General features: G+C 37.6%; 1 protein-coding gene across 11 annotated transcripts in view; it reads left to right on the top strand.

The window, feature by feature from the left end:
* Positions 1-13475, top strand: part of LOC138713882 (protein piccolo-like) — a 281309-nt gene that overhangs the window by 182319 nt on the left and 85515 nt on the right. For all 11 annotated transcript variants that reach the window (XR_011336004.1, XM_069846380.1, XM_069846385.1 and 8 more), the window contains one exon: positions 12567-13189. Coding sequence is in view for 10 of the 11 variants with exons in the window: in XM_069846380.1 (XP_069702481.1) it covers positions 12567-13189 (623 nt within the window). In the remaining variant the exon portion in view is untranslated. The remainder of the gene's footprint in view (positions 1-12566; positions 13190-13475) is intronic.

The following is a 13475-nucleotide window of genomic DNA, read 5'->3' as shown; positions in this document are numbered from 1 at the left end:
ATGTTAAAAACTTTGAGGAAGCAACAAGAAGACACACAGGCATAACTAAATCCATTAAAGAACGGTAAAATTAAAGAATCTTGAAGGAACTTTGTGGATGCACTATAAATTCTATTAATATATTTCTGTGTGTTTGATAAAAATATTGTGTACCTAAAAGAGGTTAATGTAACAACTGTTTCTCTTTTGGGTGTTTGTACTTCTGTTCAGCTTTTAGCAACCTTCTTCTGACGCACATTGTCTGCTGATTATTCTGTATTCTCTATCCTGCATCTTGGTGTGATGATTCTTTAATTTATTCAGGTACATGATTCTTGTCTTCCATTCTATATTTTTTCCATTAAGACAACAATAATTGCTGTTCTTTTCTTTCTGTAAAAGCACTATAGCTTTAATTGCAGTTTGCAGTTTTCTTGTTAATTTTGGTCTTGTAGCTGTACATAGCCTTTGTTTATAATTTCATAATTCCAAATATTGTAAATGCTTATTTTAGTTTACATTACATTGTTAATTTTTAAACAATTTAAGGTGCTTGTTGTCTGCATAAGTAAGCCACTGGGTGACATTGCTTTTCTTTGTTAAGTATCTGTGATTAAATGGTTAACATTTGTCATATTTCTAAGCATGACAGCAGTGGCGAATCCTAGTCGTAGAATTCAGGCATGCTCTTCATAGATTCGGAGATAGGGTGGGAGCAGTTGGCGTGATTAATACACTACTTACTCTATCAAGGATTTTTCAGTTCCGTAGTAGGATTTGCCCCAGAGCACATTTTGACTCCTCTCAACTTGACATGACAGACACAAGGCGTGACTTCCAATATGTATAGTCTGCATAGCGCTGATGTCCACTAAAAACAACTGTGGACTACTCTTAGATACCAGTACCGGTAATAGACAGATCTTATGCTTCAGGCAGGATTCTAACTCACGACTATTGCTTCCGCGCAACATTAACATTGTGTGTTTGTGTACATTATGGCTCAAAAGATATGGTTAGTAAGGTCATTAAAAATATTGTATTGTATTGTATTTATTAACATTCCATGGTATTCATACATTACTTTACAGCTAGAATATGGAACAAGTCAAAAAACTTAATGCTATTATAAAGTCTTAATTTATAGTCACAGTCTAGATGAAATATATACAGACGAGATTTACAATATAGTCTACTAGTACAACACAAAGTTTTAGTATCAATTTCATGAAGCGTTATTGAATGTCATGAATTCACCTACAGAATAGAAGGTGTGAGAAATTAGGCACTTCTTTAATTTGGCCCTAAATAATCTTATGTTTTGAGTTTCATTTTTTATATCGATAGGGAGGCTATTAAAAATTTTTACTGCCATATAACACACTCCTTTTTGATAGCACAATAGACTTGCCGATGGAGTATGAAAGTCATTTTTTTGACGTGTATTTATGCTATGAACTGTTGAATTAGTTACCGGTACAAAGTTTTCACGATTACATACGAGGAAGATTATTAATGAAAATATATATTGACAAGCCATTGGCATTATTTGCAGTTTTTTTTTAAATAGTCCTACACGATTCCGTAGATTTGGCACCTACTATTATTCTAATTACTATTTTTTGTAATAGGAATATACTGTTACTATCTGTTGAATTTCCCCAGAATATTATTCCAAAACTCATTACCGAGTGGAAGTATGCAAAGTATAGTTTTTTTATGGTATTGATATTTACTATCTTTTGCATAGATCTAATAGCAAAACAAGCTGAATTTGGTTTGGGGGTAATTTCTTTAATATGATTTTTCCAGTTTAACACATTATCGATTTTTAAGTCAAGAAATTTGGTTGTTGTTCTTTCTAATAGGGATATATTGTTAATTATTGCGCTAGAAATTTGCGAGGTTGAATTTGCATAGGATTTAAATTGAATTATGTTAGTTTTGTTACAATTTAATACCAATTTATTGACTGAGAACCAGTCACATATTTTGAAGAGAATTTCCTCTGTTGAAGATTGGAATGTGTTGGAATTATTGGCTGTAATTACTATACTTGTGTCATCTGCAAATAATATGGGATGACCTACATCTTTTATTAGGGGGCAAGCTCATTTATAACACTAGAAAAAGTAGGGGACCTAATATTGATCCTTGAGGAATTGCATTACTAGTAATGTAGTTATCATAGCAGCTGGTGGTTTGCAGTTTCTTTTTTGATTATTTATTTAGCTATGTTATTTGAAAATAAAACACTTCCCTAGTGTTTCATTACAAATTTTTTTAATTTTTGCAATAACTTGCTCGTCAAAAGTTGATTTGAACTTCATTATCACGAGCAATCCTTTTCTCAGTAGACATACAGGGCTTTCATTTCAACTACCTATTTATTTAAATTTAATTTAATTTCAATATAAAACGTAAATTTAGTTATTGAAGGGTACAATACATCAGTTATTTATAGATTTCAAAAAGGCATATGACTCGGTTAAGAGAGGTTTTATATGATATTCTTATTGAATTTGGTATTCCCAAGAAACTAGTTCGATTAATTAAAGTGTATTTCAGTGAAACATACAGTAGAGTCCGTATAGGTCAGTTTCTGTCAGATGCGTTTCCAATTCACTGTGGGCTAAAGCAAGGAGATGCACTATCACCTTTACTTTTTAACTTTGCTCTAGAATATGCCATTAGGAAAATCCAGGAAAACAGAGAGAGTCTGGAATTGAACTGGTTACATCAGATGCGATTGACATGAATATGTTAAGAGAAAATCTACGATTAGGGAAAACACGGGAATTTTACTTGAAGCAAGTAAAGAGATAGGTTTGGAAGTAAATCCCGAAAAGACAAAGTATATGATTATCTCTCGTGACCAAAATATTGTACAAAATGGAAATATAAAAATTGGAAATGTATCCTTTAAAGAGATGGAAAAATTCAAATATCTTGGAGAAATAGTAACAAATAAATATAAATGACACTCGAGAGGAAATCCATCATTCTTGACAGTATTTGAACCCATGAATCTTGGATATATGGAATTTATATATGTATGAATATAACATTCGGCTGCACTTGTCGCGAATCAGCGTGGATCTTCACAATCTTATCAAGATGACACCCTTCCAGCTGAGGGAATGGGAAAAAGTGACAGAGGGTAAGATCAGAAGAATAGGGTGATCAGGAAATGACTGTCATGTTTCAGAAGCCAAGAATTGCTGATCAACTTGTGATGAGCAAGCAGACACATTTTCATGGTGGAGAACCCAGTCCTTGTTCTTTCAACTTATCTGGACAAAATGGTTGAACAGCCCCATATGATAACCTGACAACGCCACAGATACCAGGATATTTTGCCCACTTACTTACTTACTTACAAATGGCTTTTAAGGAACCCGAAGGTTCATTGCCGCCCTCACATAAGCCCGCCAGCGGTCCCTATCCTGTGCAAGATTAATCCAGTCTCTATCATCATACCCCACCTCCCTCAGATCCATTTTAATATTATCCTCCCATCTACGTCTCGGCCTCCCTAAAGGTCTTTTTCCCTCCGGTCTCCCAACTAACACTCTATATGCATTTCTGGATTCGCCCATACGTGCTACATGCCCTGCCCACCTCAAACGTCTGGATTTAATGTTCCTAATTATGTCAGGTGAAGAATACAATGCGTGTAGTTCTGTGTTGTGTAACTTTCTCCATTCTCCTGTAACTTCATCCCGCTTAGCCCCAAATATTTTCCTTAGCACCTTATTCTCAAACACCCTGAACCTATGTTCCTCTCTCAGAGTGAGAGTCCAAGTTTCACAACCATACAGAAGAACCGGTAATATAACTGTTTTATAAATTCTAACTTTCAGATTTTTCGACAGCAGACTGGATGATAAGAGCTTCTCAACCGAATAATAACACGCATTTCCCATATTTATTCTGCGTTTAATTTCCTCCAGAGTGTCATTTATATTTGTTACTGTTGCTCCAAGATATTTGAATTTTTCCACCTCTTCGAAGGATAAATCTCCAATTTTTATATTTCCATTTCGTACAATATTCTGGTCACGAGACATAATCATATACTTTGTCTTTTCGGGATTTACTTCCAAACCGATCGCTCTACTTGCTTCAAGTAAAATTTCCGTGTTTTCCCTAATCGTTTGTGTATTTTCTCCTAACATATTCACGTCATCCGCATAGACAAGAAGCTGATGTGGATATTTTGCCCACAGTCTGCAAAAATAACCTCGCACATTTTGGCAATGTTTTCTGGTGTTATGCTTATTGATGGTTCCCTTGAACATTCATCATCGAAAATCTTCATCCATCCTCTTAACGTTTGTAACAATAAAAAAGTTTTACTGTGGCTCATAGCATTGTTTTTCTGTAGCTTTTAAATTTTGTTTTATTTCTTTAAGATTCAAGCAACAATTTATGTAGATTATCGTCAAAGCACTAAGACACTATGTTACACAAACTACATACAGTAAAACCCGATAAGACGCTGTTCAAGGGACCGGGTATAAACCGCGTATTAACTGGGACTGCATATTAGGCGGGTATACTAATTTTGACTTACATACAGTATTTATTAGCATTTTTCTTTATTGAAATACATGATTCATGAAAGGTAATACAGTATTACTCCATTATGTAATTACTATACTGTACATCAAAGACATTTACAATATGTAGTGTACTTAATTCTTTAGTTGTTGTATAGTTGTTTGCCGTGTGCGTGTTCTCCAAGTCCTCATGTTTACCACACTTCAGTTTCCTGCGATTATATCCTCCCAACGACGTAGCAACTGTAGTGATTGAGTCGCGATTTTTTATTATCGTTCTTAATGTCGATGATGGGATTCCTAATGAATCAGAGAGTTGTTTCTGAGTAAGAGTACTGTTCTCATCGTACTTTCGTAAGATTTTCAATTTTTCCGACACAGAAAGCGCTTTTTGTTTAACACTCATTGTAATCACATTCATAGACACTTCAATACACTAAAGAACAACAAACTGCCCAGCAAAAATTTCCAGAATTTTATTATGGCCGAGTGAGGAATGCTGTTTGAGAGAGAGGGTTAGCAAGAGGGTGGGGTATTGTAACTGTATGTAGGCTTTAAGCACGCAGGTAAAGAGTCGAATAAGAGAGCGTAACAAGAGGGTGGGGTATACTAAGGTATGAAGGTTTAAATGCGCAGGTAAAGGGTCGAATACCAATACTTTTCAGGTTAGTGGCACCAGTGAGTTCAATGACCAAGATGTTTCATTGCTGTTACAGTACATTGCTGAAAATTACATCGAAAATATTCCACAAAAACAGCGTATTATGCGGGACTTGAGCGCAACAAACGGGGTATTTTATAAAGACGTTATATATGAAATGTGCAGGGACTGGACAAAAAAAGCGTATTACACGGGATAGCATAATAAGCGGGCGCGTCTTATCGAGGTTTTACTGTAATTCAACATTCAACGCTGCGTCTTCTCCACTTGCTGGCAGTTTCCACACTGGATCAGAAAGGGTGCTGCTCGCTATTTCTAGCAGTATCCGCTTTGCACGTGTCATTCAAATTCCTCGAACTTATGGTAGGATTTCGTACATTGATCACAGTTGTGTGAACATGACAGTTAAAAAATGGCAGAGTTGCTCTACTGTTCTGATATTTCTCTACAAAATTTGAGTGAAATTAATAAAATCGTAATCAAGATGGCAGCCATTCAGACTTAATCAAGGCTTATTTAAATTGTAAATGTTTCCTTTTGCCAGAGAGGAAGAAATTAACCTCAAAATGGATAAATTCAGACGTGTGTGAGAACAAAAAACCTTAAGGAAACAGATCAAATTGTAACAGTTGCCACTATTCAGTCATTTTTATGAACATAGGACAGTGAACATATCTGACAAAAAAAAATATGCTAACATGATAATTATAAAATCAGTAGACATGTATACTTTTCACAGTCATGAAAGAAACAAAGATGAAAGACATACCGTAGTAAAGTATATACAACTTATAGTGTCGGTACATGGAATTGAAGCAGTGAGATCAATAACCAATCAAGTCCATTTACAGAAGTTTCGAGAAAAATGCAAAAAACATTTTTTTTATTTCTTACCCTAATTATTATTTTTTAAATAATTGATTAAATGGCGATCTTACTCGTGTTAATTATGTAAGCATGTGCGGCTTACAGCTGTTTCGGTGTTACTTGACACCATCCTCAGAGCCTTCTGTGTCTCGGCACCATCTCAACTTCGCTGCCTGTTGTGTGGGTGCGTTTGTGTGATGAAGAGTTGTGTCAAATAGTGTGTGTGTTCTGAAATTGATCTGTGTGTTGAGAATTTGATTAGGATGTGTTTATTTCATATTGTTCTAGTGTGTTGAGTGTTTGGTTTTTGGGTTGTATGTGTAGGATTTCCATGTCTGTCCATGTCTGTATTTATGTTATTGTATGTATGGTTAGCATTGGTTATGTGTTATTTTTTGCACATAATATTTCTGATTGTTTTACAGATCAAGACAAAGTAGTATACCAACTTTTAAAGTCGTAATACTTGTGGAAATATCCAAAATTTAATTTCAAATTTGCGAAAAATGAATGACCAGAAGTGGACTTGAATAGTTATTGATCTCACTGCTTTAATTGTTTAGTGAGTGGTAAGAAAACTTGTTATAAATGTAAGATTACTGACTTTAAAAAAATGTTGCTGTTATCAACTTAAAAGAAGCGGGTGTACTGAAGGTCCTTAGAACAACATAGTTAATGTGACCTCACTTAAGAACTGAATAGACTAAAGGATCTAACTCTTGGTGTAGAAGATCTTCCACTTGCTAAGCCATGACAATAAGCATCTCTGAAATTATTTGCTGTATGTATCCGTTAATGTACAGAGTGTGTATGTTCAGTCAACAGTCCAAGAGAGGTTGAAACCTCATAAGTGATACCGATTAGGCATCACTCATAAGGCAACTAAGCCAGAAGATAATGGAGTAGGGTGGCCAGTTCTTTCCTCCTCCATTGCATACATCGCTGACAAGTAACATATTACACTAATCAGACTTCAGAATGTACAGGGTGAGCAACTTAAAACCAGCCTGCTGCATACAGCCATACACAGGGAGGAAATAAAAAAAAAACCTTCATTACTCACTTTATTCGTGGAATTTAACATGTTTAGTCTTACAAAATATGTTGGAAGTGAGCTTCCTGTGGAGCAGTCATGTTGAGATAGTAGCACAGCTAGCTCAAGTTGCTCGCCCTGTAATAATGAACTGCTTTTCTTTTCAGTGTGGTACAAATTTTGAAGAGATTATAGTTATATGGGTTGTTAACTGTCGTTACTTTTATTAATGACTAGCCATACCCGTGCGCTCCGCTGCACTTGTTAGAAGTAAATATAAAGTAATTACTTAATTAAAATAGAACATTTGGTCCAGGGAACATCCGTGTTTGATAGAAGGATAATCATTTAATATGTTACTTATAACTGAAATTGTATTAAAATAATTAAAATACGATCATTTTGGTCCAGAGAGCACTCATTTCCTGCAAGGATAATTCCTTTGACATGTTTCTTAACTGTTATTACACGCAAATAATTAAAATAGGATCATTTGGTTCAGAGAACATCCGTTTTTGGTGCAAAGTTAACAGCCAGAGTTGAGGTGTGGTCACTGTGTGTCATAGAGCTGTCTGGTTCGTTAGATACTGATAACTTCAATTTGCCTCTTCTTTCGTTTAATACCCTCATAGACACCTTGATGTGGTGAGGGGGCTTCTTCGTTTAAGCAATCAAGAAACAAAGAATTTCCAATAGAAGCTCGAGTAACATCAATGCAGCCCCATTATTTTTCATTGTACTGTCTAAATCCTCCCCCCTTCCCCCAGTGGCAGGTACTTGACTTTCGTCATTCACCCAAACGTTCCCACCTATGGGCGATGCATCAAAGCTATAGTTCTTTTAGCCACCATAGGTGTTGCCCTTGATGCAGACCATGGGAGGCAAACTACATAGCACTGCATGATGATGATGGGTAATGGAGAAATTGTAGAATGTTGGTAGGGGAAACGGGATACTGTACAAAAATCTGCCACTAGACGCCGTCTTGTCCGCTATAAATTTCACTGGGAAATGGAAGTACTCTCTAGATTTAACATACAACGATGTTTGTTTTCATTTGTACATATATTGTCTCTATTTGATAGCATTGTGACTTGTATTCACCTTCATCACTAACGTCTCCCTCTCCTTCCCACCCTACTTCTTTGCTTCTTCGTCAATATTAGCACTTCCACCACTACTGCTGTTGTTAGTGTCATGAAAGTATTTATTTAAATGAGTGAAAAGGGCATGCATTGTTATTATTTTTACTATTGTTAATAAGGTGTTCTATTATTAAAGCAGCTTGTATTGACCTATTGCACATTAATATGAGTTGGTGAAAATACATTTTGTATGCAAATTTGGTGTAGGGTTATGTTACAATACTATCTTACAACTTTTTACACTTCAAATGTATTTTTATTAAGTTGTCGATGGTCTAAAAATTTTGATCAGTTAACTGGATGCTTTTAATCGATTAATCAACCGGTTAATCGAATTTTAATCGATTTTAAACAATGTTTGTTAAGTTTGAACAAAAGCACCTAATATCATTTTATAATAATTTCATATGCTGTAAAGTAGAACTATAGGTCAATTTTTATCAGATGCGTTTCCAATTCACTGTGGGCTGAAGCAAGGAGATGCACTATCACCTTTACTGTTTAACTTTGCTCTAGAGTATGCCATTAGGAAAGTCCAGGATAACAGAGAGGGTTTGGAATTGAACGGGTTATATCAGCTGCTTGTCTATGCGGATGACGTGAATATGTTAGGAGAAAATCCACAAACGATTAGGGAAAACACGGAAATTTTACTGGAAGCAAGTAAAGAGATAGGTTTGGAAGTAAATCCCGAAAAGACAAAGTATATGATTATGTCTCGTGACGGGAATATTGTACGAAATGGAAATATAAAAATTGGAAATTTATCTTTTGAAGAAGTGGAGAAGTTCAAATATCTTGGAGCAACAGTAACAAATATAAATGATACTCGGGAGGAAATTAAACACAGAATAAATATGGGAAATGCCTGTTATTATTCGGTTGAGAAGCTTTTATCATCCAGTCTGCTGTCAAAAAATCTGAAAGTTAGAATTTATAAAACAGTTATATTACTGGTTGTTCTTTATGGTTGTCAAACTTGGACTCTCACTTTGAGAGAGGAACATAGGTTAAGGGCGTTTGAGAATAAGGTGCTTAGGAAAATATTTGGGGCTAAGAGGGATGAAGGTACAGGAGAATGGAGAAAGTTACACAACACAACTGCACGCATATTATTCTTCACCTGACATAATTAGGAACATTAAATCCAGACGTTTGAGATGGGCAGGGCATGTAGCACGTATGGGCGAATCCAGAAATGCATCTAGAGTGTTAGTTGGGAGGCCCGAGGGAAAAAGACTTTTAGGGAGGCCGAGACGTAGATGGGAAGATAATATTAAAATGGATTTGAGGGAGGTGGAATATGATGATAGAGAATGGATTAATCTTGCTCAGGATAGGGACCAATGGCGGGCTTATGTGAGGGCGGCAATGAACCTCCGGGTTCCTTAAAAGCCAGTAAGTAAGTAAGTAAGTAAAGTAGAACACAGATATTTTTAATGCTATTGATGTATATCGCAAATAATTGTTAAGAAGCAATTGGCACTGATGATGTATACAAATAGTTTGGAAATACGGAAGTTTCCAGTTTGCACTTATTTACAATCACATCTCTTTGCTCCAGCAAAACATGCCAATACGCTGATTACTTCACAAGTTTATTTGTTCCTTCAGTTCCTTTAACAAGGATACAGGCTTCACTACCAAGTGCTCAGCATTGTTTGAGGAGATGAACTGGAAGTAGCAACGTTAATAGACATAGATTCACCTTGAAAAGGGAGAACATATTTAAGATGATATTGGAGACAATGTGTGCTTCCACTAGAACTGAACGATTTTCCTCATTTGTTACAAAACACTGTTTTTTTCTGTCCTTCACCTTTCCACAGCCGTTTAATTTAAATCCGAAACTTTCGTCAAGTTTTACGCGCAACGGTTTGCAAACCACATTTCTAACTGAATTTTACAAGTATATAACACCAAATGCACTGACCTCTGAATAACCAGCAATCACGCACAATCTTTGAAAGTGAGCAGATAATCTAGAGCCATAGAAAGCTAGTTTTGACAGTTTCATTAACAACTAATGGATAAACTCAGGTGCATGTGGATGAAACAGAAGTATAAAGTACAATTATTCGGATTATTAACCCTCTTCCAATAGAAACTTTCAGCTACTTTCGGATGGTAGTTTTGACAAAGTACAATATGTCCGCAAATAAAATACGACATACGGTACGTCCTTTCCATAGCTCGTGAAAGTAAATGGTCATCTAAGCCCCGTTTTCAAAAAGAAGGGACTACTTAGGAAGGATTTGTGCATAGTTGTACTTACAGTAGTTGTTGTTTTCTAATGCCAGGCGTTTGACAATAAAGTCATTTGATCTCTTGCACTCCAATATTTTTCGAAGATATTATCATGTTGATTCTGTACCATTAAAGTAGTCCCCGCTCGGAGATCCGATTGGGGGACTATTTTACCTCTGGATAATTTTACCTTAATGGTATTCATTTCATTTTGGAGTGAAAATGGCAAGTTGTAGCCGATTTAAGTGAACACCATATTTTAACGTTTTGGTGGCTACTTCATTCACACACAACCCCCAGAATGTCTGGAGGACCACACCTGCTGTTGGACGACGGGTCCATTGGACCTAGCTGGGAGATCTTGTTGATCACCAGCTTTCCCTCCTTAAGCCACTGGAGGACGATTTTAGTGCCATAGCAGGCCAGCACTAGGAACAGAAAAGTAGAAAGAGGAGGAAGGAAAGGGAAATGAACCCCTAGGCCTCGAATGCTCTAATGCCTTGGGGTCGAAGAAAGTAAGAGTTCAGTCAGAGGACTGGATAGGAAAGGGTAAAGAGGGAATTAGGTATTGAATAGAGGAAAATTATACCAAATTCAGTCATTAACGCATCAAGCTGACCAGTGCTAATTGATGAGTAGCCCCACCTTTAGTTCAGCTTGTAAAATTATGCTTACTAACAGCTGCACCACGGGAAGGTAGGGATGGGACATTGGGTATTTGTCCAGGTTGATTCCTTAAAGCCTTCAATGGGAAGGATTAATGGCTCTCCCCCCTGTATCCGACAGATACTTTTAGCTTTCTAAAGCAAGAAGACAAGGACATCGATGTATACTAATGTCCTGTCAATCATAGCTTAAGAGTGTAGTGCACCGAGTGATATACAGACTTCACTAGGCAGTTATGTTTTCTTTACAACACGAAAGTTTTAATTGGTTCGATTAATCGATTAGAACACGTTTGATTGATTAATCGGATTTTTTAATTAATCAGGTAATCGGTTGATTAATCGATTAAATTGATATCTTCATTAGAACTGTTGTTTGAAAACTTGTCAGCATGTAGTTAAGGCCTATTCACAATGAGAATTAAACATAACCGTAACATAAACACAGAAGTTTGCTCCCAGGCTACCAAATGGGATGATTCATATAAGCATTGACATAAACATTACCGTAAGACGTTAACATGAAAGTTTGCAAACTCCAAACTTTCATGCTTATGCTTACGTGATTTGCAAACAGAACACAATCGTGGAGCACTGAAATATACGACAGAATATGAGGAAATGGCGTCGTTGTTATGTTTCCATGGTTACCAAGTATGTTTGCGGTTATGTTTATGTTCCCATCGTGAATGAAGGCCCATTCACAATGAAAATTAAACATAACCGTAACATGAACGCAGAAGTTTGCGCCCAGGCTACCAAATGGGATGATTCACATAAGCATTGACATAAACATTACCGTAAGACGTTAACATGAAAGCTTGCAAACTCCAAACTTTCATGCTTATGCTTACGTGATTTGCAAACAGAACACATTCGTGGAGCGCTGAAGTAACTTATACTACAGAATATGAGGAAATGGCGTCGTTGTTATGTTTCCATGGTTACCAAGTATGTTTGCGGTTATGTTTATGTTCCCATCGTGAATGAAGGCCCATTCACAATGAAAATTAAACATAACCGTAACATAAACGCAGAAGTTTGCGCCCAGGCTACCAAATGGGATCATTCACAATGATTCACATAAGCATTGACATAAACATTACCGTAAGACGTTAACATGAAAGCTTGCAAACTCCAAACTTTCATGCTTATGCTTACGTGATTTGCAAACAGAACACATTCGTGGAGCGCTGAAGTATACTACAGAATATGAGGAAATGGCGTCGTTGTTATGTTTCCATGGTTACCAAGTATGTTTGCGGTTATGTTTATGTTCCCATCGTGAATGATGGTATGACTTCTTTAATTTTATCGTAACGTTTATATTCTTAAGTTAACGCTTACGTTATGTTTAATTTTCATTGTGAATGAGCCTTTACTTAACATGATGTTTGTCACCTTCAGGTACAGCTTGCGTCGGTCAAGTGACGGCCAGGCAGGAATAGACGCAAGGAGACGCCATGACGTGCGCAAGCATCGCAAGCCTCGCTCCTGGAACCCCTCGCCGTACGGCAGTGATGACGACGACGACCAATTGACTCGAGAGGAAAAGAAAGCCAAGATCAAGGCGGAGATAGCGAGACGGCGCCAGCAGATCGAGGAGAACGCTCGCCTGCACGAGGAGCTGCTGCGCCTGGCAAGACTGCGGGAGAGCGCAGAGCTGGGCTTCACGCCTCACCCCGGGCCGGAGCTGGGGCGGGGAGGAGGCTATGGCACGTCGAGCGTGCTCAAGTCCATCGACGAGTTGCTGCTTTCAGGGCGGGGAGGAAGCCTGCACTTCGACTACCGAGCGCACTCCCCGCGCCGCTCCGAGGAGGACCGCTCGATGGACCGCATCGCGTCCACCTTCCGCACCGACGACTACACGGCCGGGGTGTACGAGCGCCTGTCCGACTTTTCCCCACTGACTGACTTCACGCTCCACGCCATGCCGCTGCTGCCTGACATGCCCACTCGCTCACGCAAGCTACTCGAGGATCTGGGCAGTACCCCCATCAACGAGTCCATACTCGCCCTCCCCCAGAAAGGCAAGTATGGTTCCAGAGTGTACGTGAAGTAGGTGTTTGTCCTCCAGTGCTCTTCACGAGCGTGCATTGTGTTGTGTATCTCTGTATGTCTTCTGAAATACCTATCCTCTCTCCATTCTCCTCTTCTGCCTACGGCTCCTTCGGGAGGCCGAAGAATCAAGATACGGGAGCGTGGAACTATATAGAAATGCACTATTGTATATACTAATAATTGTTATCGAGTATTAGAAAGATATTTTACTTGGTTCTCTTGTTGAGTTTTACTAGTTACTCTTGTTGCTGGAAC

This window comes from Periplaneta americana, chromosome 14 (assembly GCF_040183065.1).
Source record: "Periplaneta americana isolate PAMFEO1 chromosome 14, P.americana_PAMFEO1_priV1, whole genome shotgun sequence".
NCBI lineage: Eukaryota > Metazoa > Arthropoda > Insecta > Blattodea > Blattidae > Periplaneta > Periplaneta americana.
Note: the sequence above shows the minus strand (reverse complement) of the source record. Positions and strands in the feature narration are given on the sequence as shown.